The 24,967-nt window shown below is 44.9% G+C and overlaps 1 protein-coding gene across 1 annotated transcript in view; it reads left to right on the top strand.

The window, feature by feature from the left end:
* Nucleotides 1–24,967, top strand: part of TUBGCP3 (tubulin gamma complex component 3) — a 179,763-nt gene that overhangs the window by 148,631 nt on the left and 6,165 nt on the right. The window contains exons 20-21 of the mRNA XM_073614518.1: nucleotides 8,237–8,377; nucleotides 19,153–19,269. Of these exons, the coding sequence (XP_073470619.1) occupies nucleotides 8,237–8,377; nucleotides 19,153–19,269 (258 nt within the window). The remainder of the gene's footprint in view (nucleotides 1–8,236; nucleotides 8,378–19,152; nucleotides 19,270–24,967) is intronic.

Genomic DNA, 24,967 nt, shown 5'->3' with positions numbered 1-24,967 from the left:
GGGGGGCTGGGGGCGGCGGTATTGTCAAAAGTTTTTTCACCTTAATGCATATAATGCATTAAGGTGAAAAAATTTTTACCTTTACAACCCCTTTAAAAAAACATTGAACTAAAGGCTGTAATGTAACAAAACAGGTAACAAGCTAAGAGGGTAAAGAGTGATAATGCTTTCCTTGCACCATGCAGGGCCCTATTTTACCAACTCTACATCCAATTCTAGCTCAGGCACACAAGCAGCCTTCTTGACCAAGGCAGATTTTTCTGTAATTTTGTCAGAATTTTTTTGACTACTAACAGGACATTGAAGAAAACCCAGATTCAGTGTTAGAGGAGGCTGTAGAAGATTTCTCACTCCCAGGCTCCTATACACCTGATGCTATAGCCTCACACAATATGCTTGCCAATTTAGATATGTGCAAAAGCCTCAATGTTTCGCCATGTCCCCCTGGGTACCTGTCCTGTTCATGAACAAATAGAATTCTCCTGAAAAGATTATTATCCCTCTTGAGATTCATTATCATGCTAGCTCCAGTGGAAAAGGAATCTACAAAAAAGTGACTTGTTCTAGTAATAGATGCTGCTGTCTTAGTCTTAAATAAACATGTTGCTTTTCCTGTAGATGAGCATGAATTTAAGGATTCTTCAGACTGATCATCTGAGATGATCTTATAGGCTCTCTCTACTCTTGCAGATCCAGCCCTGCAACTAATTATTGCTGCTATTTCTCTTTGTCAAACTGAAGCTTATTGGACTAGGTCAAAGAACAAACAGGATTGTGTCTCCCAGGACTGAGCCCTGGTGGTACGCTTACAAACACTGCCTTCACATTTATTTTTCTGTGTTGATGCCCTAGAACAACTCATGACAAATCTCCAGAATGTCTCTCATTTCTGTCCATGTGAGCAGAATTCTCTGGTCAAAAGCTTGGCCATCTGAAGCTGCCTGTAAAAGACGCCTTATTTGTGTGCCCTGTGTGGGAGGATGTCTCTTTTGGATGTGGAAAGCTCCAAAAACCCAGAGTTCTACCTTCTCAAAAAGCAGAGCACCCTATCACACTCTCGAGTCTTTATCCTCAAAGACTAAATTCAGCCCTTCCTATTGGCGCAAGACTTGGAGCCCTCTCATATATTTTTCAGGGACTTTGAAAGAGTACTTGGAGCATAGGCCTCATAAAATGTATACTTTACTTCAAGCATAATTTTGCAGGTTGGTGATTATATTATTGACTACATGAGCACTCCACCCTCATGTATTCTGCAATGCATGATTTCTCAGTGTATATACATAGATTACATTGGGTTCAGTTTTCTGTTATATTCATATTTTATGTATTCATATCATTAGTTTGTCAAGAATACATATACAGGCTGTTTAATTAAGCTGTAATCCTTAAGCAAGTCTTCTCACATCCAGTAAGTTCCAGGTATTTCTGGCTGAGCTACCATTGCCTGTGACGTGTAGGTTTAATGGTATTCTGTTACAGACAGCTATCACCTGAGAGTTTAGGCAAATTTTTTTTTTATACATCATGGGACACAGAGTCAGGCTAATATTCATTACCTGCTGGGTTATACTTCATCATCAGGTGAACGGACACTGGTAGACTAAAGGTCTTCAGACAGGAAGTGATTACCTATATAACACCTCCCATAGAGGAAGTACTTTAGTTTTTTACCAGTGTCTGCAAGGTGGATGGCACGGTTTGTTTGAGCTCCAGCTCTCTAGTCCCACAAATGGTTCCAAAATGAATCAAGGGTTTGGCCGATCGGATCCATTTGACACAGGCATTTATGCTTAGATAAATGGTACCCAAGCCTTGCAAAGAAGACTCAAGATCCTGCAAGGTTTTGCCTGTAATGTGGCCTCCGGGCGCTGGACCCTGCGGAGTGGAAATCCTGGACACTACAGCGCTAAGGCATTTCCTGCAGGGTGCTGTAGAGGTCCAAGGGAGTGGACCCTAAACATGAAAAGGGTACCCAGTCCTTGAAGGTCCAAGTGGCAGGAATCCGCCGTGAAGGGTGAAGATTGGGCCCTTAGTTGATAAGTGCCCTGCGCCTGGACGGATAAGTGAAACCCCTTTATTTTATTATTGTGGCATGTCCCAGTGATTGTAACAGTCAGTCAAGCTAGTTAAGAGCTGGACACCTGTGTGCAGTGACCGTACGGGGGAGTTTTGGGCTAGCTGTGAGTGTTTGCAAAATGTAGTCTGGCTGTTCTTTACCAGTATTATGGCGCACAACGGTGCGCCATTTCCCCTTGGTTCCCCATGGCGCATGTGCGTTCACAAGAGCGCCGCTGGGCTCGGCAGTTTGTCAGCCATGGCGCACGCAGCTTCGCTGCACATGTGCTGTAGCCTTCATCTGGGCGCACGAAGATTCGTATCGTACGCGAATACAGTCACGCCAGCTCGCTGGGACTGCGCACATGCACAGAACGCTCTGGTGCTCACCAAGCTTATTATAAGCTGTGTAGGCCAAGCATGTGGTGCTATCAGAAGGCAGCTGTGAGACACAGAGCAGGCTCTGAACAGACACTTGCAGTGGTTCATTTTTCCTTACCCGGGTCACGTGAGTCACCAGGTGTTGCTTGGCAGTCTAACGGTGCTTATCAGGATTGTTGCATAGAGGCTTGGTGAGCCATATTAAAGGGTCTCCCTTCTGAGGTGTTTTAATATTACACCTAAGTACTCTTTGTTTGTGGCAATTGTCTTCCAAAAAGAGGAGTGGGACTAACCACAGGGAAGGGCACACCTATGTCATCAGTAGTTCCTGATGAATCTAGTCGTATCCCTAGTGTTGTATCCCCTGAAGGACCAGAGGCTTCTGGGCAATCTGAGCTGCTGCGCCTATCTGGTATTGTGCCTACAGTCAACACTGCTGCTTCACCCTTTATCACTAAGGATGAACTGTCCTCAGCCCTAGCTGGGTTAGAGCACAGGATTGCTGGCATGATTTCCTCCATCCCGCAGGGTGGTAGGAAGCGTAACAGATCCCCCCCCCCCCCCGAGTCTCCTAGTCTGGAGCAGGAATGGGTTGAGGATGGGGAGGAGCTTAAAGCTTAGAATTCGGTGGATTGCCCGGCAGATGAGTCTGCTTCCGAGCAATCTTGCAGAGGCTTTTGATCCTGACTCTGACCGTAATGGTTCATTCTGCGTTTAAGTTGCCTCTTGCAGAGGTGACTGAAACCCCCTGGTCCTCTTTGGGATCTCTGAGGCCTCTTCAGGTCGCACAGACTTTCTCTCTACACCCCCTGTTGGAACAGGCAGTGTACGCCGATTGGGAACATCCTAGGGCGGCACAGTGGTGTAGTGGTAGCACTCTCGCCTAGCAGTAAGAGGGGTCACTGGTTCAAATCCCAACCACGACACTACCTGCTTGGAGTTTGCATGTTCTCCCTGTGCCTGCGTGGGTTTCCTCCGGGTACTCCGGTTTCCTCCCACACTCCAAAGACATGCTGGTAGGTTAATTGGATCCTGTCTAAATTGTCCCTAGTATGTATGAATGTGAGTTAGGGACCTTAGATTGTAAGCCCCTTGAGGGTAGGGACTGATGTGAATGTACAATGTATATGTAAAGCGCTGCGTAAATTGACGGCGCTATATAAGTACCTGAAATAAATAAATAAATAAATCCTGAAAGGACTTTTGTTCCTCCTGAGAGGTTTTCCTTTTTATATCCCATGGATGAAAAGTTTGTTAAAAAATGGAGCATGCCAGCCGTAGATGCAGCAGTCTCTTCCTTAAACAAGAACTTAACTTGTCCAGTAGATAACACACAGGGCTTGAAAGATCCTGTTGACAAGAAATTGAAGTTATTATTAAAGGCTTCCTTTTCTTTGGCCAGTTCAGCTATTCAGCCAGCTGTTGCATCAATTGGTGTTTGCCAGTCCGTAAAGGATCAGGTCAAACGATAGGCCTAACCAGGAGGATGATCTGCCTGAAAGTAAGACAGATAGTCCTCGAGCGCTGTGTTTTGCTGTTGATGCTTTAAAGGACTCAATACAGCAGGTTTCTCGTCTGGCTCTCTTGTCTGTACATATGCACAGACTTTTATGGCTTAAGAACTGGTCAGCCGAGCGTCCTTGTAAAAAGTTATTGGCAGGTTTCCCGTTTCATGGGGAACATTTATTCGGTGATCACTTGGACATATATATCCAAAAGATTTCTGGAGGGAAGAGTTCTCTACTTCCTGTGAAGAAAGGCACCAGACGTCCCTCGCATAAAAACCTAGGGACTGCTTATTCAAATGTCTCAGCGTCAGGGTGGTTCCACCGCCAACAGGGCGCTAGGGCCAGGGGCAAGGCCAGGGCCAGAAAAGGCCCTGTGTCCAAAATTCTTCTAAACCCAGCACCAAGCCCTCCTTTTGAGGGGACGCCCCATTCCTTCGGGTGGAGGGAATGCTGCTGCACTTTGCGGACATTTGGAAAACAGCAATTCGGGATAAGTGGGTCACCTCAATTATATCTCGTGGTTACAAGCTGGAGTTGAGGGGGATTCCCCCTCAGAGGTTTCTAAGATCCACCAGTCCCTTGGATCCTCCAAAAAGAAACTTATTGCTTCAGGCACTACATTATCTAGTGCATCAAGGAGTGATTGTAGAGGTTCCTGTATTCGAAAGGGGCACAGGGTTTTACTCAAACCTGTTTACGGTTCAGAAACCAAACGGGGACACAAGGCCCATTTTGGACCTGAGGTCCATGAACGGGTATCTATTGATACAGTCCTTTCGGATGGAGTATATCCGCTCAGTAGTAACCTCACTCCAGAGGGCAGACTTTCTAGCCTCCATTGATATAAAAGATGCGTATTTACACGTACCTATCTTTCAGCCTCATCAGAGGTTCCTACGTTTTGCAGTAGAGGAATGTCATTTTCAGTTTGTGGCTCTACCCTTCGGGCTTGCTACAGCTCTCCGGGTGTTCACAAAGGTCCTAGCACCAGTACTGAGTCTTTTAAGGGCCCAAGGGATTCTGGTGCTCGGGTATCTGGACGACCTCCTGCTAAGAAGATCACTCAGTACAGGCTCTAGTACAGAGCACAATATACACAGTGTGGTATTTGAAAAGCTTAGGCTGGATCATAAATACCAAAAAGTCAAAAGTATTTAGGTCTGATCCTAAACACGGTCAAAGCAAGAGTATTCTTACAACCCGTAAGGATCTATGCCCTGAAGGATCAGGTGCGTCAGATAAGGGGCGCCAGACAACCCTCCACTTGGCTCTGTATGAGTCTTCTGGGGAGGATGGTATCCTCCAAGGCAGTGCCCTATGCCCAGTTCCATTCCAGGCCCTTACAACAAGACATCTTGTTGGCTTGGAACAGAAGAAGAAAAGCCCTGGATTATCCAATGTGCTTATTTCCTCAGGCACGCTTCACCCTAAACTGGTGGTTGCAGAATCAGAACCTGCGAAGGGGAAAATCCTTTCCCCCGGTAACTTGGAGAGTACTGACTACAGATGACAGTCTCTCAGGCTGAGGAGTGACCCTAGATGGGCTCACAGCTCAGAGGAAATGGTCAGGGACAGAGCAGACCCTGCCCATCAACGTCCTAGAATTACGGGCAGTACGTCTGGCCCTATGGTCCTGGATGGTGGAGCTTCAGGACTGCCCTATCAGGGTTTAGTCCGACAATGCCACGGTAGTGGCCTATATAAACCACCAAGGCAGTACCAGGAGTCGTTCAGCTCTGAGGTAGGTGAACTACACACTAGCCTAGGCAGGGGGACATGTGCCAATTATATTGGCAGTCTATATCCCGAGAGTAGAGAACTGGAAGGCAGATTATCTCAGCCGCCAGCAGATCTGCCCGGGGGAATGGTCCTCACACCCAGAGGTGTTCCAGGAAATTTGCCAACGTTGGGGATTGCCAGAGGTCGACCTACTGGCATCCAGGTTCAAGAACAAGCTACAGCGGTTTGTGTCTTGAACGAGATCCTCTGGCAATTGGAGCAGATGCTCTGATAGTTTCATGGAGCCAGTATTCCCTGGTTTATGCTTTCCCTCTGATCCCTCTCCTTCCACATTTGTTGCGCAGGATTCGGAGAGAGAGGGTTCCAGTCATTCTGGTGGCACCAGCCTGGCCCAGGAGGCCCTGGTTCCCGGAGATTGTGAGACTGACAATAGACGGGCCATGGTCGCTTCCACGTTGCCCCAATCTACTGTCTAAAGGTCCTATATTCCACCCCAATTTACAGTCTCTAAATTTGACGGCATGGCTATTGAAGCCAAGGTGTTAAAGGACAGTGGCATCTTGGTATCAGTGGTGTCTACTCTAGTGAATGCTAGAAAAGCTGTCACTAGGAAGACTTATAACGTCTGGAAGACTTATATTGCTTGGTGTGAAGCCAGATAATGGCATCCTTGGAAATACGTGATTGGGATTATTCTCTCTTTTCTACAGTCAGCTGTGGAAAACAAATTGGCTTTGAGTACAATCGGAGGTCAAGTTTCGGCCCTATCAGTATTCTTCCAAAGGCCTTTTTAGGCTCCCATTCACTGATCTGAACCTTTATGCAAGGGGCAACTCGCTTGCTTCCCCCCATTAGGTCACCTATGTGTCCTTGGGACTTGAACTTGGTTCTGTCTGTGTTACAGAAACAACCATTTGAACCTATTAAGGAAATTCCATTAAACTTGCTGTCACGCAAGGTAGCCTTCCTGATGGCTATCACCCCAGCTAGAAGGGTGTCGGAGTTGGCGGCCCTTTCATGCAGGGAACCGTACTTGATCCTTCACCATGACAGAGTCGTGTTACGTCCTGCTCCATCCTTTTTGCCAAAAGTGGGTGTCTGCCTTTCATTTAAATCAGGACATTATTTTGCCTTCTTTTTTCTCTCAGCCTCGTTCAGTGGAAGAGAGACGATTGCATTCTTTGGACGTTGTCCGGGCAGTCAAGGTTTATTTGTCTAGATCTGCGGAGATCCGAGGATCAGACTCTTTTTGTTTTACCAAAAGGACCCAAGAAGGGGAAGGCAGCTTCCAAAGCTTCCATTGCCAAATGGGTCCGTCAATTGGTCATTCAGGCCTGTGGTCTGAAACATAAAGCTCCTCCCTTTAGGGTGAGAGCTCATTCTACCAGGGGTGTAGGAACCTCCTGGGCTTTTCACCATCAGGTATCTGTGGCTCAGATTTGTAATTCTGCTACCTGGTCTTCAGTGCATACGTTCACAAAATTTTATCAAGTGGATGTTCGAGCAGCCGAGGATTCGGCTTTCAGCCGTAGTGTACTGCAGGCTGCCGTATAAGTTCTGATGGCTATTGTTTGGCAGGGTGTCTCCCTCCCCTCAAGGCTATTGCTCTGGGACATCCCAGCAGGTAATGAATATTAGCCTGACTCTGTGTCCCATGATGTATGAAAAAGAAAATAGGATTCTTTCGTCATACTTACCTGTAAAATCCTTTTCTTTGAATACATCTTGGGACACAGAGATCCCTCCCCTCTTTTTTGAGGATTTAGTGCTTGCTACAAAGCTAAAGTTCTTCCTTTTATGGGAGGGGTTTTATAGGGGATCACTTCCTGTCTGAAGACCTTTGGTCTACCAGTGTCCATTCACCTGATGATGAAGTATAACCCAGCAGGTAATGAATATTAGCCTGACTCTGTGTCCCATGATGTACTCAAAGAAAAGGATTTTACAGGTAAGTATGACGAAAAAATCCTATTTTTTACCCTATAGTTCCCAATACATGAGGCAGCTCTATTAAGATTGGGCTTCATTATATAGTGTTTCTGTAATGCAATTAACAGAACAGTAAAGTTTTTCATGCATGGCATTCAGGTGTGGTAAGGCAGCAGCTGGGGCAATATGCCGAATATAATTATATAGTGATGGAGTTTATTGGAGCCCAATATTAGCAATGAAAAAAACAAACGTTTCCAGTTTTATCCAAAGCTACAAAAATGGATGGAGTTCCACTTTTGTTAAAACATTTTATTTGATCTTAAAACAAAATGTTACAAGGGCTGGTTTACACCAGTCCACTGCATTTTTATGAGGGGAAGAAAAAAAAAAGGAAAAAAAACACACTGGAACGCATCAAGAACGCATTAAAAACACGCATGCAGGAACACAAATTGTGGTGTGAACTGGCCCTTAGCTTATCTTTGCTGGCTAGCATGATTTAAAAGCTTTATTGATCTTTTTTTATTTGCCCCACCCATATGTACAGGTTGATTGACTTGATTCTTACTTTCTGGTTTTAATGAATTAATATTTATATTCCAATTTTTTTCCTCCAGGCCCTCCTAAATCAACTTCGTGCTGTATTTGACCAGATAATTGAGTTTCAGAATGCCCAGGATGCAATGTATAGGGCTTCTCTTGAAGAGTTACAACGAAGGTTGCAATTTGAGGAACGAAAAAAAGAGCGAGAATCAGAGGTATGACTTCAAGAAAGTGTGCTACAACTGTTTTGTTATGGTTTACTGAGATAGTCTTGGTCTTACCCCTAGCGAGTTTTATAAACCACAAGGGGCATGCGCTAACTTCTATAGACCCTTCTTTAAAACCAATGTGAAAGCCTTTATAATTAATAAGTAAAGCTGAAGAGGTAGGGACAGGATTTAAAAAAAATGAAGGAATAAAATGTGGTATTTTCCTGATTGCGGTATTTTAGGAAATTACTGTATTACGGACACTAGATGGAGCTGACAATCATGGGTAATAATAGAAACATTATAAAGGCCCTAAATGTCTTCATTCAAGTCTAGGGATGAGCCGAACACCTCCCTGTTCGGTTCGCACCAGAACATGCGAACAGGAAAAAAGTTTGTTCGAACACCATTAAAGTCTATGGGACACGAACATGAATAATCAAAAGTGCTAATTTTAAAGGCTTATATGCAAATTATTGTCATAAAAAGTGTTTGGGGACCTGGGTCCTGCCCCAGGGGACATGGATCAATGCAAAAAAAAGTTTTAAAAACGGCCGTTTTTTCAGGAGCAGTGATTTTAATAATGCTTAAAGTCAAACAATAAATGTAATATCCCTTTAAATTTCGTAGCTGGGGGGGTGTCTATAGTATGCCTGTAAAGGGGCGCATGTTTCACGTGTTTAGAACAGTCTGACAGCAAAATGACATTTCAAAGGAAAAAAGTCATTTAAAACTACTCGCAGCTATTGCATTGCCGGTCTGACAATACACATAAAAGTTAATTGATAAAAACGGCATGGGAATTCCCCACAGGGGAACCCACGAACCAAAATTTAAAAAAAAATGACGTGGGGGTCCCCCTAAATTCCATACCAGGCCCTTCAGGTCTGGCATGGATATTAAGGGGAACCCCAGCCAAAATTTTAAAAAAATAAACTGCGTGGGGTCCCCCCAAAAATTCATACCAGACCCTTATCCGAGCACGCAACCTGGCAGGCCGCAGGAAAAGAGGGGGGGACGAGAGAACGCCCCCCCCCCCCCCTCCTGAACTGTACCAGGCCACATGCCCTCAACATTGGGAGGGTGCTTTGGGGTAGCCCCCCAAAACACCTTGTCCCCATGTTGATGAGGACAAGGGCCTCATCCCCACAACCCTGGCCGGTGGTTGTGGGGGTCTGCGGGCGGGGGGCTTATCGGAATCTGGAAGCCCCCTTTAACAAGGGGATCCCCAGATCCCGCCCCCCCCCTGTGTGAAATGGTAAGGGGGTACCCCTACCATTTCACTAAAAAACTGTCAAAAATGTTAAAAATGACAAGAGACAGTTTTTGACAATTCCTTTATTTAAATGCTTCTTCTTTCTTCTATCTTCCTTCATCTTCTTCTTCTTCTGGCTCTTCTGGTTCTTCCTCTGGTGTTCTCGTCCAGCATCTCCTCCGCAGCGTCTTCTATCTTCTTCTCCTCGGGCCGCTCAGCACCCATGGCATGGGGGGAGGCTCCCGCTCTTCTCTTCTTCATCTTCTTCTCTTCTTCATTTTTTTCTCTTCTTCATCTTCTTCTCTTCTTCATCTTCTTCTCTTCTTGATTTTCTTCTCTTCTTGATTTTCTTCTCTTCTTCATCTTCTTCTCCAGGCCGCTCCGCATCCATGCTGGCATGGAGGGAGGCTCCCGCTGTGTGACGCGTCTCCTCTTCTGACGGTTCTTAACGGGGGGGGGGGAAGGGCCACCCGGTGACCCCGCCCCTCTGATGTACAGTGACTTGAGGAGACTTCCCTGTGATGTCACGGGGAATACCACAGGGAAGTCCCGTCATGTCCCGTGCGTCAGAGGGGGGCGGGGTCCCCGGGTGGCCCCGCCCCCCCTTATTTAAGAACCGTCAGAAGAGGAGACGCGTCACACAGCGGGAGCCTTCCTCCATGCCAGCATGGATGCGGAGCGGGCCGGAGAAGAAGATGAAGAAGATGAAGAGAAGAGCGGGAGCCTCCCCCCATGCCATGGGCGCGGAGCGGCCCGAGGAGAAGAAGATAGAAGACGCCCCGGAGGAGATGCTGGACGAGAACACCGGAGGAAGAACCAGAAGAAGAAGAAGATGAAGAAAGATAGAAGAAAGATGAAGCATTTAAATAAAGGAATTGTCAAAAACTGTCTCTTGTCATTTTTAACATTTTTGACAGTTTTTTTAGTGAAATGGTAGGGGTACTTTTGTACCCTCTTACCATTTCACACAAAGGGGGGGGCGGAATCTGGGGGTCCCCTTGTTAAAGGGGGCTTCCAGATTCCGATAAGCCCCCCACCCGCAGACCCCCACAACCACCAGCCAGGGTTGTGGGGATGAGGCCCTTGTCCTCATCAACATGGGGACAAGGTGTTTTGGGGGGCTACCCCAAAGCACTCTCCCAATGTTGAGGGCATGTGGCCTGGTACGGATCAGGATGGGGGGGCGCTTTCTCGTCCCCCCCTCTTTTCTGCGCCCTGCCAGGTTGCGTGCTCGGATAAGGGTCTGGTATGGATTTTTGGGGGGACCCACGCCGTTTTTTTTTTTTTTAATTTTGGCGCGGAGTTCCCCTTAAAATCCATACCAGATCTGAAGGGTCTGGTATAGAATTTAGGGGGACCCCCACGTCATTTTTTTTTTTTTTTTTATTTTGGTTCGGGGTTCCCCTGTGGGGAATTCCCATGCCGTTTTTATCAATGAACTTTTATGTGTATTGTCGGACCGGCAATGCAATAGCCGCGAGTAGTTTTAAACGACTTTTTTTCCTTTGAAATGTCATTTTGCTGTCAGACTGTTCTAAACATGGGAAACATGCGCCCCTTTACAGGCATACTATAGACACCCCCCAGCTATGAAATTTAAAGGGATATTACACTTTTATTGTTTGACTTTAAGCATTATTAAAATCACTGCTCCTGAAAGAACGGCCGTTTTTAAAACTTTTTTTGCATTGATCCATGTCCCCTGGGGCAGGACCCAGGTCCCCAAACACTTTTTATGACAATAACTTGCATATAAGCCTTTAAAATTAGCACTTTTGATTTCTCCCAGAGACCCCACCCCAAATTGTTCGCTGTTCAGCGAACTTGCGAACAGCCGATGTTCGAGACGAGCATGAGTTCGACTCGAACTCGAAGCTCATCCCTATTCAAGTCCTAAAATGTATGGAAGTTAGATCACATCTCTCTTAGCCTCCCTTCTTTAGGGAGACTTTCTAGCTTCTGTGGACATAAAGGATGCATGTGTCCTTATTTTACCCAGCTCATTAATGGTACCTGTGCTTTGCTACATGCGCTCAACACTACCAGTATGTGGCCTTACTATATGGCGTATCTTCCTCACTTCAAGTATTCACCAAGTTATTGGCACCAGTGCTAGCCTTCCTACACTCCCAGGATATCCTTGTTGTGGGATACTTACTGTATACAAATACTGATCGACAACGTGATGCTGACAGTTCACACCTTAAAAAAAAAGTTTGGTTGGCTCCTGAACCTTCAGAAATTGGCACTGGAACCAACACATCACTTGGAGTATCTGGTCTTGTTCTAGACCTATTCCAATCCCAACCTTCTAATGTTCAGTTGGCAGACTCTACTGTCCACTCCTGTAATTCTGCATGAGAGTTTTGGGTCTTGATTGTAGCCTCTTCCAAGGCAGTACCAATTAAAGAATATGTAAACCCAGCTTTTTATATTCCTGATATAAGCCTGCTGTTCTCTTTGTTTTTCTTCGTTTGGGTGAAAACCCTGGTGTTTCTGCCAGTCCCTCTGCTTTCCCTTTAAAAACTGACCACACTAAGAAGGAGAATATACTGTGATCAGTTCTCTAGCTGTCCGGGTAATTCAGCCTGCTCTCCTCCAGTGATCATATTTGTCCTGACACCCCCTTCTTTCCTGCCCAACCTGTCACTGGGAAGATCCGTGTGCTACTCTGTCCCCCCCCCCCCCCCCCCCAGCTCTTATGCAGCTGAGAACAGAGGTTATGTGATCACTTAACAACTCGCCGACCAGCTCACGCGCATTTACTGCGGAAGGTCGGCTCTCCTACATGAACGACGTACCTGTACATCAGTCCGTGCGTGTGAGATTGCAGGTGCACCCCTGCTGTGAGCGTGCCTGCGGGTCCTGTGGACTCGATGTCTGCCGGCCGTGATCGATATGCACAGAGGCAGAATGGGGATCTGCCTTTGTAAACAAGGCAATTCCCCATTCTGCCAGATGACATGACAGAGATCTACTGTTCCCAGTGATCGGGAACAGTGATCTCTGTCATGTCCCAGTAAGCCCACCTCCCCCACAGTTGGAACACAGTTAACCCCTTGATCGCCCCCTTGTGTTAACCCCTTTCCTGCCAGTGTCATTTATACATGAATCAGTGCATTTTTATAGCACTAATCAATGTAATGCCACTGGTCCCCAAAAAGTTTAATTTGGGGTCAGATTTGTCCGCTGCAATGTCACAGTCCTGCTAAAAATCACAGGTTGCAGCCATTACCAGTTAAAAAATAAAGTCCATAAATCTATCCTATAGTTTGTAGACATGATAACTTTTGCGTAAACCAATCAATATACGCTTATTGCGATTTTTTTTTTTTTTTTTTTACAAAAATATGAAGAAGAATACATATTGGCCTAAACATATAACTTATAAGTAATAGGTATTATAAATGGTATACCGCCCTTCACCAAAAACGAATACCTCCACCGCGCCACTATGTTTCACAAACTGAATGTGAATGTGCTCAAAATCAATCTATACAATAACCCACGTGGGGAATTGAATTCCCACACCCACTATGAAGCAGCCCCTTTAAATTATAATGCATATACTAAGTATTTAATCGGAGATGTCTGTAAACTACCCAAATCCTCCCACAGACATCTAGGAAAAAATAAGAGGTGCTTTGAAACAAAAAATCAAGTGTATTAAACACAGTGATGGTGTGACCCTCTACACATGTGTATGTGAACACTAATGCAAAGGTGAAATCTATAAACAAATCTACACAAAATGTATATAGGTGTAAATGTACCAGCCAGATCAGTGGTCAAATAAAAAATAAGAGGCGCTTTCAAACAGAAATCAAGTGTATTAAACACAGTGATGGTGTGACCCTCTACACATGTGTATGTGAACACTAATGCAAAGGTGAAATCTATAAACAAATCTACACAAAATGTATATAGGTATAAATGTACCAGCCAGATCAGTGGTCAAATAAAAAATAAGAGGCGCTTTCAAACAAAAATCAAGTGTGTTAATCACAGTGATGGTGTGACCCTCTACACATGTGTATGTGAACACTAATGCAAAGGTGAAATCTATAAACAAATCTACACAAAATGTATATAGGTGTAAATGTACCAGCCAGATCAGTGGTCAAATATCGATCAACACAGTGATGGTGCGACCCTCTTAATGTGTATAAACCTTACATGCAGTGTAATCTTAGGAAATACATATCTCAATACATTTCCAGTGATAAAACCTATCCTGCCACTTCATATCATGCTGTACATGCAAAAAATATATCCAAAAATAAAAAATACAAAATACAAATTAACTTCAAAAATATAAATCAGTCCACAATAAAACGTGACCACACACGTGAGAAAAATGTGTCCGAATAAAGTGGTAATAAATCTTGATAAAGCACAGGTGATGTTGTGTCTCCTCCACCTCTCCTCTTGTGTGCAGTGATTCCACTCCCTCAAGACCTACACTCACCGACTTAATTTGCCAGCACTCTCATGCAAGGCAATAATCGCTTATCTACCATACACCAAGGTAGTAGGATCAATCGTTGTTCCACAGTGAATGTTTCCAACCCGGTCCACATGAAAAAAATAATATGTGCTCCAATAGTGTAAACCAGTATCACACATTTGTTAAAATCACTGCAATCTTCAATCAGTACACTCGCATGTAAAATGATAAAATACAGCTCAAATAAAGTGCAAATCACATCAAACGTAATTCCAGTGGATCCAAATAAAACAAGTGGTCACGGCGGACCCGAGGTGTGCTGGTGCAGGGTTATCAATCTCACCCCTCCCTTGGAGGTCCTCCGTCCCTCCGTGTAAACAATGCTCCTCTCCTTCAGTGTGGCTCACAGTGCTGCATGTCACGTCTCACAGCCACGCCCCCGACGTTTCGTCATAGGTTGACTTATTCATGGGATAGGCTGTGCTCCCTGCCACTCATCCCTTATATGCCTATCTAGCTAACGCTCATCGGCCGGCTCATCGCGCATGCGCACATCTCGGGTCCCCGTTATGTGAATTACGCTGAGAGCTCCGGTACACAGCATAATGGGAATCAGGCATTCTAGCGATGTGAACTGATGTTTGCAAAGAATCTCTTGTTACGTGAGGTGTCATGCAGATACAGCTGACGCTCCAACTGATCGCTGCATGTCACATCACATAGTGAAAGCAGCATTAACACACAGCACAACACAGTATTAACCCCTGCAGATGCCGCTCTCACATTACTTCCTGAATGTTTTGTGTTGTTCACACAGATACATACATCCACATGGTGAGAAACTTCCTATCTAAATACACTGGAAATAATCAATCCCCCCCTCACCTCTAGGTATAAGCCATCCATATGACTAGATGTTCTCATCTATAGTGGGTATAGATTATATGTGTGTACATCTAAACTCAAATCTAAAATAGAAAGGTAAATATGAAACAACAAAAAATGTATAAAATCCCTTATCACTAGTAAGCATGTTAAATGTATCCAAATTGTATATAAACTGAGAACCCAGTGAGTTTATATTCAAAATAAAAAGAAATAAAATCGATATTTATAATATGAGGTAAAATCGATATTTATAATAAAAGGGGCCTCTACATATATGGCCCACCACACTATATAGGGTAGTGATTGAATCTAATTCTAGACATGTATCTACTGTCTCTGTAGATACAGGTTCCCCTTCACTCAGTGGTTTATATATAATGCTAAAGATGCTTAAAGTACATATAATTAAAAGTAATTAAAAATCATTGATAAAACAATTCAGGTCTAGTTCTATATTTAACCCCCTCGGGGCCAGACTCTTCATTAAAAATATCCACTGGGTTTCTCTTTGGGATAGATTCCTAACTCTGTTGGATCCCCTCCACGAGGGATGGATCACATCTATCCCACAAAACTGCAGTAGAGAGGGATCCTGCTGATGTTTTTCCTTAAAATGTAGAGAAACGCTATGGTATTTATAACCATTCTTTATATTAGTTAGGTGCTCAGAGATTCTAATCCTAAGGAGTCTCTTCGTTCTCCCCACATAGAAAAGGCCACAAGGGCACCACATTAAATATACTACATGTGAGGAGTTGCAGGTGCTGAACTCCCTGATCTCAAAGGACTCACCATCTCTATTGGTTACACTCTTTATCCCTCTGTGACTTACTTTCACCGTTCTGCAGCAGATACATCTCCTGCAGCAGTAAAAGCCCCTAAAATCCAACCTCAGGTACTTATTCCCTGGTGGGTCCAAAATTTTCCTGACCACATAGTCACCAAAACTGGGGGCCCTTCTGTATATAAACTTTGGTTGGCTCGGTAGCACCTCTCCCAGGTGCCTATCTCTGCACAGAATATGCCAATACTTCCTGGAAATGCCTTCTATATCCTTATACTGGCAATGATATCCAGAAATAAATCCAAACTGATGTTGGTTGTCCTTTACTACAATTTCCTTTTTATTAAACTTTATTAAACATATAACTTATGAAGAAATTCATTTTTTTTAACATTTTTTTGGATATGTATTATAGCAAAAAGTAAAAAATATTGTTTTTTTTCTTCAAAATTGTCAATCTTTTTTGTTTATAGCACAAAAAATTAAAACCACAGAGGTGATCAAGTACCACCAAAAGAAAGCTCTATTCGTGGGAAAAAAAGGACATACATTTTGTTTGAGTACAACGTTGCACGATTGCGCAATTGCTAGTTAAAGCGACGCAGTGCCGTATCGCAAAAAATGGCCTGGTCATTAAGGGGGCAAATCCTTTTGTGGCTAAAGTGGTTAAAAAAAAGGGGGGGGGGGGGGGTGATATTTATACTTTTTTTTTTTTTTTTCCAATAAAGATTTTTATTGGCAAAATTCAAATACAAAATGGGTACAGGACAAAACAATGCCAAGTTTTAACATACATAGATAACAATTAGCCATACTCTTTCTACCGAAAGTTAGAATTTTGTGCTATATTTTCAAGAGTTGTCGATTATAATGTCTTTTTTTTATGTCTATACACAAATGTTTTGCCGTTCTGTTTTATTTTTAATAGGGTTTTACCAACATTAGTTTCGGTATCTGTGCCGATACCGAGCATTTGCACAAGTACTACAAATGCTCCGATGCTTGACCCGATACTTAGGCAGCCTCGGGTGATCGGTGCGGCGGTGGGGGGAGTTACAAGCACTTATCTCCCTGTATAGTTTTTCTGACAGCCGCTTCAACTCCTCTCCCTCCCGCAGCTGTCAGGGACATTGGTGTTTGTAACTGTCCTCACCGCCACACCGATCACCCCTGGCTGTACCCCTCTGTGCTCACCATGTCCTCCTCCAGGGCCCCCTGCATCCTCCCTGCTCCGGGTCCCGATCCGCTTTATCCTCTGGGTTGCCCTGCGTCCTTCCCGGCTCTCCGGCTCCTCCTCTGGTCCCCCCAGGTCCTCCTCCTGGTCCCCCTGCGTCCTGACACATGTGCCACTGTCACATGACATTAAAGAAAAAGTATCGGTACTCGGTCTTAAAAAAGTGGTATCGTGCAACCCTAATTTTAAACTAAATGAGTTGTTTTACAAGGTGAGGGTTTACTATCACTTTAATCTTTTTCACTCCAAATCAGTTCAGCCTCTAGACAAACCAGCTTTCCTGACACAGAAGCACGGGTTATCTCTAGCCTAGTGGCTCAGGAACCCAGGTCTAGAGTTGGGGAAAATTTTTCCTCCCACTATCATGGAAGATTATCACAACGGAATGCCAGCCTGAAGGGCTGGGAGAGTCCTAGACACCTTGTTGTTGCAGAAGACCTGGTTGACAGGAATATCATCTCCCGATCTACATACTTGAGCTCCAGGTGATTTTGTTTTTTCCTTACAAAGCTAGACACCCTAACTCAGGGGTCATCTAATCAGGATCCGGTTGGACAATGCCACAAAAGTAGTGTGGGGGGGAGGGGGGCGGGGCAAGGGGTGTTGGCCAAAAGCCTTGCCACAGCAAGAAGGAAGAATGGATTCTAGACATACAGAACTCCACGTTCCAGCCTTGTCCGCCATTAACTTTCCAGTCGTGGATAACTGGCAGTCAAACTTTCTCAATCGGCAGCGACTTGACCCAGGGGAATGGTTCCTACATCCAGAAGTGTTTCAGCACCTGTGCCACATGTATGAAACGCTGGACACAGACCTCCAGGTTCAGTAACACACTAGGCAGAGTTGTCTCCAGATTCAGAGACCCACAGATGAAAGCAGTAGATGCTCTGGTGACTCCTCAGAATCAGCACAGTCTGATCTGTGTCTAAAACTCCTTCCTCGACCACTCTAGGAAGTCTACTTCTTCTATTGCACATAAAAGACTGACTTCACTTGGTGCGAGGAATGGCATACCATTGAGGAACAAATTGGTAGTATTCAAATTTGATTCTGTCAGCGCTTCAAAAAACACATTTCCTGGTAGTACTGTACAGGACACATGCTTCTCTAAATCATTGCAACTGGGTTTATATGCAGCTACTTTCAGGTGGTTGCACACTGACAAAAAACAGGGGACATACCCTTAAAACACTTCCCACTTCTAGATACCCTCATGGATCTCTTCTTCCTTATTGAGGTTTTATCTGGGTATGATTTAATTCAAAGACAATTCCTTCATCACTTGGCTGCACCATATCCACTGCAGCTCTTCATGCTGCTTCTAGATTGGTGAAATCCTTAGCAGAGCCTTGGGAAGCCATACTCAGACTCTCCCTTCTGGAAAATACAGGGTTGGCCTGTAATGTTGCACTGGATCCTGTTGTGAGCACTCCCCTTGGCACATGAATTGAGTAGAGCTATCTGCAGGGTGCTGTACGGGTCCAGAGCTGTGGTCTGCCTGGTACAGAGCCACGTCTCCAAAGACCCCCGCTGGGCTTTGCTGAATCTTGTGTCCTTTAATTAGCTAGAAAGAAAACAGCATTTTTGTACATAAAATCTGTTTCTTGGGGTTCATTAAATGAGACACGTCCAAAACCTTCTGTATATGTGATCTACTCCTAAAACTGCTTTTCTACAAAACTTAAGTGTGATGGGAGTGGGAAGGGCCATACCTAGCTGGCCAATGGCATTTTTTGGTTGTTTCTGGATAACTGTATTCTGTATCCCTTAATGAATTTCAAGTAACAGATTTTACAGTTGATACAAAAATCCTGTTATACCTATTTCTAATCATTTTACAATTGTATTTACTGGCCTACTTTAATATTAAAAATCGTGGGTGACCGCATTACAGTAAAATCAACTTCTTTGTTGTGGTGTATCAATAAAATCAAATGCAATACAGCAGAAGTGAGACCTTCCAATCGCTTCATTGTGATTATGCGCGCTACAGTGTGCAACGCATTAATAGGTCTCACTTCTGCTATATTATGTTTGTTTTTTTTGGATAAACTACAGTAATGAAGTAGATTTTTTGGTAATTGGGTGGATAAGGATTGACGTGGAGCAGTATTTATATACTGTTTGTTACTTACCACGTTGCTGTATTTTTTTATTATTATTTTTTTTATAGGGAAAGTGGGGAGTTACAGAAGCTGAAGAGGAAGAAGAAAATAAAAGGGTTTTGGAATTTCAAGAATCAATACCAAAAATGCGTTCTCAACTACGAATTCTCACTCATTTCTATCAGGTAAGAATCCATTTGATAGGTACATGACATCTTTATATTTATGTACTGATTTATGTAGATGTACTAATCTAAGTACACTTTTTGTGCTTTTGTAACAAAAATCAAACTGACAGGATTGAGTACTTTGTTTTCTTTATCATATATCGCAGGACACAGAGCACCATAATAATGATATCTGGGTTATATGCTACCTTTAGGTGATTGGACACTGGCAACCACCGGTTCAAGAACAAGGTTTTGCCTGTAATGTGTCCTTTATGGCGCTGGACCCTTGTTATATGGTATTCCTGGTCTATTACTTGCCCAAGGGAACCAGAAGGGTGCCCTACAGGTCCAAGGGTGTGGACCGTGAACAGAGGGGGGACTCGGTCCTTGAAGGTCCTCAGTGGCGCTACCCGCCGTGATGGGAGAAGATTGGGCCTGTACCAGGCTCTACGGCGGGTACCGGAGAGTACTCCCTCTGGGAGTGCTAAAGAATACTACTGTTGTTACCTATGACATAACATGTTTTAGATCCCAAATTTGCGTGCCTTGTGCCCCACTGTATCTGAGGTTACAGAGGATGGCCGGCGGGTGCACTTATGCAGGTGTTTCCCGCACGTGGGCCGCATGCAACGGGCGCGCATGTGCGTAGGGAGCGTGAGTTGGGGGCGTGCACCGCGTGCATGTGTACTCATCCGCATTCGCCGCGGTCAACACGTGCATCGCGGCATGCCTGTGTGTGCACGCAGCGCGTTCTGCGGGCATGCGCTGTGAGGATTCCCATGCGTGCGTTAGTTGTGGCGTGTATAAAGGAAAGTCACGCGCCTGCGTGTGCCGATGCTGCTTGTCAGTTAAGGCTCATAAGAGCCAGGATCCTAGTGCATGGTGGGACACAGTGGTCTGGGCACGTGAGTTGGGCAGTTGCAACAGGTTGAAGGCTGGTAAAGGCTGTGGTAGCTGCTATACGCTGGATTCGGCCATATACCTCAGAGGGAGTACTTTTATTCCTCAACTCTTGTAAGCGATGTCTTCCAGAAAACGAGGTACAGGGGGCAGGGCAAGTCCAGGGGTTAAAGTGCCTCCTGCAAAAACAGGAGATCAACTTCAGGTTACTGCAGCATCAGTCTCCCCTGAAAGACCTGCGGCATTTGGCCTGGCTGAGCCATTGCATTTGTCAGGCGTAGTGGCCACTACCAATATCCCTGCATTGGCTTATGTTACTAAGGATGACTTAGCATCAGCCCTAGCTGGCCTTGAAGACAAGATAGCGGGTATGATTGCCACAGTAACGCAAGGAGGGAAGAAGCATCATATATCTCCCTCTCCTGAGCCTGGTCCCAGTTTAGAGTCACTTGAGCACCAGGACTCTCTTAGCCAGATGGGTCCTTGTGATCTTGATCCAGAATGGGCAGAGGATTTGGAGGAGGTGGCCGTAAAGAATAAAGAGGAAGGAGAGGCTGACGAGTCCTCGGCGGAGGACTCGGGTTCTGAGGAACCAATTTCGCCTTCCCAATCCCAGAAATTGTTTATCCAGTCTCTGGCTGAAATGGTGAGAGCTGGGTTTAAGTTACCCCCGGTACAGGGACCAGGACTCTCCTGTTCTACGTTGGGATCCTTGCATCCTCAGCAAGGTTTCCAGGCGTTCCCTTTTCATCCATTATTGGAGCAGGTGATTTACGCTGACTGGGACCACCCAGACAGGATATACTTGCCTCCAAAAAGGTTTTCCTTTTTATATCCTATGGAGGAAAAATTTAGGAAGAAGTGGGATACACCTTTGGTTGATGCAGCCATTTCTTCAGTGAATAAAAGCCTAACCTGTCCAGTGGATAATGCCCAAGGGTTTAAGGATCTGGCAGATAAAAAACTGGAATCCTTACTAAAAGCTTCCTTTGCGGTGGCTGGGTCAGCAGTACAACCAGCAGTTGCGGCTATCGATATTTGCCAGTCCTTGAAGGACCGTTTTAAGAGGTTGGTCAGGAACTTGCCTGTTCAGAAGGAATATTCTGACGAATTGTCGGAACTTCCTCGCACTTTATGTTTTATGGTAGATGCATTAAACTGGTCAGCCGAGACGCCATGCAAAAGGCTACTCGCGGCTTTTCCTTTTCATGGTGAGCGTCTATTTGGAGAGGATCTGGATAAATATATCCAAAAGATCTCAGGAGGATAGAGCTCCTTGCTTCCGGTTAAAAGAAGGAATAAGCAGTCTTCCTTTAAGATTCCCAACGCTCCAGGGCCAAGTGCCTCTTCTCCCAAAAGGTATTGACGGCCTCAGCCGCCTACTTTTAGGAAACCTCAGGGTCAGAAAAGACCCTGGACCCAGAAGCTGGCCAAGACCAATTCCAAGTCTTCCTTGTGATGGGGCGCCTCCACTCTTACGGGTGGGAGGCAGACTGCTGCTGTTCACAGATGCTTGGGGGAAATTGGTTCAGGATAGGTGGGTCATTTCCACTATAACACAAGGTTACAAAATAGAGTTCGGGATTTTCCCCCAACTTGGTTTCTGGTATCCAGAGTCCCATCAGATCCAGGGAAAAAGAAGGGCCTGTTCCTGGCTTTAGATCAGCTGGAAAGGCAGGAGGTAATTATCAAGGTTCCGCACAAGGAAAGAGTCAAGGGGTTCTACTCGAACCTTTTTACAGTGCCGAAGCCGAACGGGGAGGTAAGGCCTATTCTGGACCTCAAGTCCCTCAATTCCTTTCTAAACGTCCGATCCTTCCGTATGGAGTCGGTCCGTTCAGTAATCGCATCCTTGAGAAAAGGAGATTTTTTAGCATCCATAGACATCAAGAACGCGTACCTGCATGTACCGATTTTCAGTCCACATCAAAGATTTCTGCGCAGTAGAGGGGTGTCATTTCCAATTTGTGGCACTTCCATTCGGTCTAGCCATGGCCCCTCGGGTCTTCACAAAGGTTCTGGCTCCAGTATTGGCATTCCTAAGGTCCCAAAAGATCTCGGTGGTAGAATATCTGGACGACCTTCTGTTAAGGGACCAATCTTACTCCACCCTAGTAGAAAATGTTACAACTACAGTTCGTTTCCTGAGGTTGCTAGGCTGGATTCTGAATATGGACAAATCGCCCCTTCGTCCGGCTCAGGTCTTGACATATCTGGGCCTGATCCTGGACACAACCCAAGAAAGGGTAATTTTGCCTCCCTTATAGGTCAACTCCATAGTGGAGCTGGTTCAAGAGGTCAGAGGGGTAGAAAGGCCTTCGATTCGACTATGCATGAAGCTGCTGGGCAAAATGGTGTCATCTTTCAGCGCAGTTCCCTATGCGCAGTTTCACTCTAGGTTGTTCCAGAAAACTATCCTGGAGGCTTGGGACAAGTCTGTTCAGACCTTGGATCATCCCATGTCTCTATCCCTACAGGTAAAACGGGACCTCTCTTGGTGGTCAAAGACCAGCAATTTGAGGGGCGGAAAATCCTTTCCACCTGTAACCTGGAAGGTGGTAACTGCGGACGCCAGTCGTCTCGGTTGGGGAGCAGTCCTGGAAGAGGCTTCCGTCCAGGGAATATGGTCCCAAGTAGAGAAAACCTTGCCCATCAATCTGCTGGAAATTCGGGCAGCTCGCTTGGCTCTCCTATTCTGGACGTCCAGATTGCGGGGTTTTCCTGTCGGAGTCCAGTCCGACAACTCCACGGTGGTGGCATACATCAACCACCAAGGGGGCACCCGGAGCCGGGCGGCCCCAAAGGTCAGAGAGACACGTGCCGTTTCTGTCAGCAGTCTTTATTCCAGGTGTGGACAATTGGCGGGCGGACTACCTAAGTCGTCAGCAATTGTTACCGGGGGAGTGGTCCCTTCATCCCAAAGTTTTCCTTCAAATCTGCCAGCAATGGGGGATGCCAGATGTGGATCTTCTGGCATCTAGATTCAATGCCAAGGTAGACAGGTTTGTATCCAGAAATTCTCAAAAAAGCAAAGGAAGTGGAAAAATGGACTTTGTAGGCACCAAGAGGGAAAGAAAAAGTAAACAGACAATAGATGAAATTGAGGAATTAATAATGATACACGGGCAGGTGTAATTAAGCCTACCTCAAAAAGATAAAATCTGTAAATAGCTGGAAAATGTATACTGCCATAATAGGCTTCCAGATAGCCAAGTTGAGTTGGATGAACGATAGTGCTGATTCTAAAAGAGTATATACACATATATAGTAAAACAGAGTTGGATATATGTGTATGTATTTATAAAAACATATATATATATATCTATATATATATAGATATATATATATATAGATATATATAGATATATATAAATATATATCTATATATATATATATATAGAAAAAAGGGTAATAGGGCAGAGTATTAGCTATTGCTCTGCAATCTATTGCAATGTTTTAATATGTCTGTGTTTTTGGTTTCATGTATTTTTTGTATAATAAAATATCTATATTCAATTTTATGATTGGTGCCTACAAAGTCCATTTTTCCACTTCCTTTGCTTTTTTGAGAATTTGTAGATGTAGGACGTTGGCACTGCCTTACCTATGAAATCTCCACAGTCCATCCTGTGATGAGATTTGGCATTCCGTTTTTTGCTTTAGGTTTGTATCCAGGACCAGGGATCTGCTTGCTATCGCGACGGATGCATTGGTGGTTTCCTCCGATCCAGATGCTGCCGCACCTGTTACGCAGGATATAGGAAGAACAGAAACCAGTGATTCTGGTGGCCCAGGAGGTCCTGGTACTCAGAGATTGTAAGGATGGCGGTGGGGGACCCATTGTGCCTCCCATACCGTTGTCCCAAGGTCCCATATACCATCCTTCTTTACGGTCGCTGAATTTGATGGCATGGCTATTGAGACCAGGGTACTGAAAGACTGTGGTATTAGAGGTTCAGTCTTGTCTACTCTGATAAATGTTAGACAGTTTCTAGGAGTATTTACCATAGGGTCTGGAAATCGTACATTTCCTGGTGCGAGAGAAATTGGCACCCTCGCAAGTATAGGATTGGGAGGGTCCTTGCCTTTCTTCAAACAGGAATTGATTTAAACCTATCTTTGGGGACCATTAAAGGACAAATTTCGACCTTATCAGTTTTTTTCCAGAGGCCAATTGCATCTCATTCTTTAGTACAAACCTTCGTCAAGGGGGTACTGCACTTACGGCTGCCAGTGAAGCCACCCTTATGCCCCTGGGACTTGAACTTGGTGCTATCAGCTCTACAGGGTCAACCCTTTGAACCTATTAGGCATATTCCTTTAATTCTATTGACTAGGAAATTGGTCTTTTTGGTGGCCATAACCTCGGCTAGAAGGGTGTCAGAATTGGCCGCCCTTTCTTGTGAAAAACCTTTTCTATTTTTACATCAGGACAAGGTAGTGATGCGCCCCCGTCCGGATTTTTTTACCTAAGGTGGTTTCCAATTTTCATTTGAATCAGGATAACATTTTACCTTCCTTTTTTCCCAACCCTAAGTCTAAGGAGGAAAGGTCGCTTCACTCACTGGATGTGGTGAGAGCGGTCAAGGTTTACTTAAACATGTCAGCTCCTTTTCGGAAAACTGACTCCCTTTTTGTCCTGCCAGAGGGTCCTTAGAAGGGACAGGCAGCAACTAGTTCAACTATCTCTAGGTGGATTTGCCAGGTCATTATCCAGGCTTATGAGTTGAAACGCAAGGTTCCACCTCGGTACCTCAAAGCTCACGCCACTAGAGGAGTTAGTGCATCATGGGTAGTGCGCCAACAGGTGTCT

This window comes from Aquarana catesbeiana, linkage group LG02 (assembly GCF_042186555.1).
Source record: "Aquarana catesbeiana isolate 2022-GZ linkage group LG02, ASM4218655v1, whole genome shotgun sequence".
Lineage (NCBI taxonomy): Eukaryota > Metazoa > Chordata > Amphibia > Anura > Ranidae > Aquarana > Aquarana catesbeiana.
The sequence above is the reverse complement of the archived record's forward strand: the minus strand, read 5'-3'. Positions and strand labels throughout refer to the sequence as shown.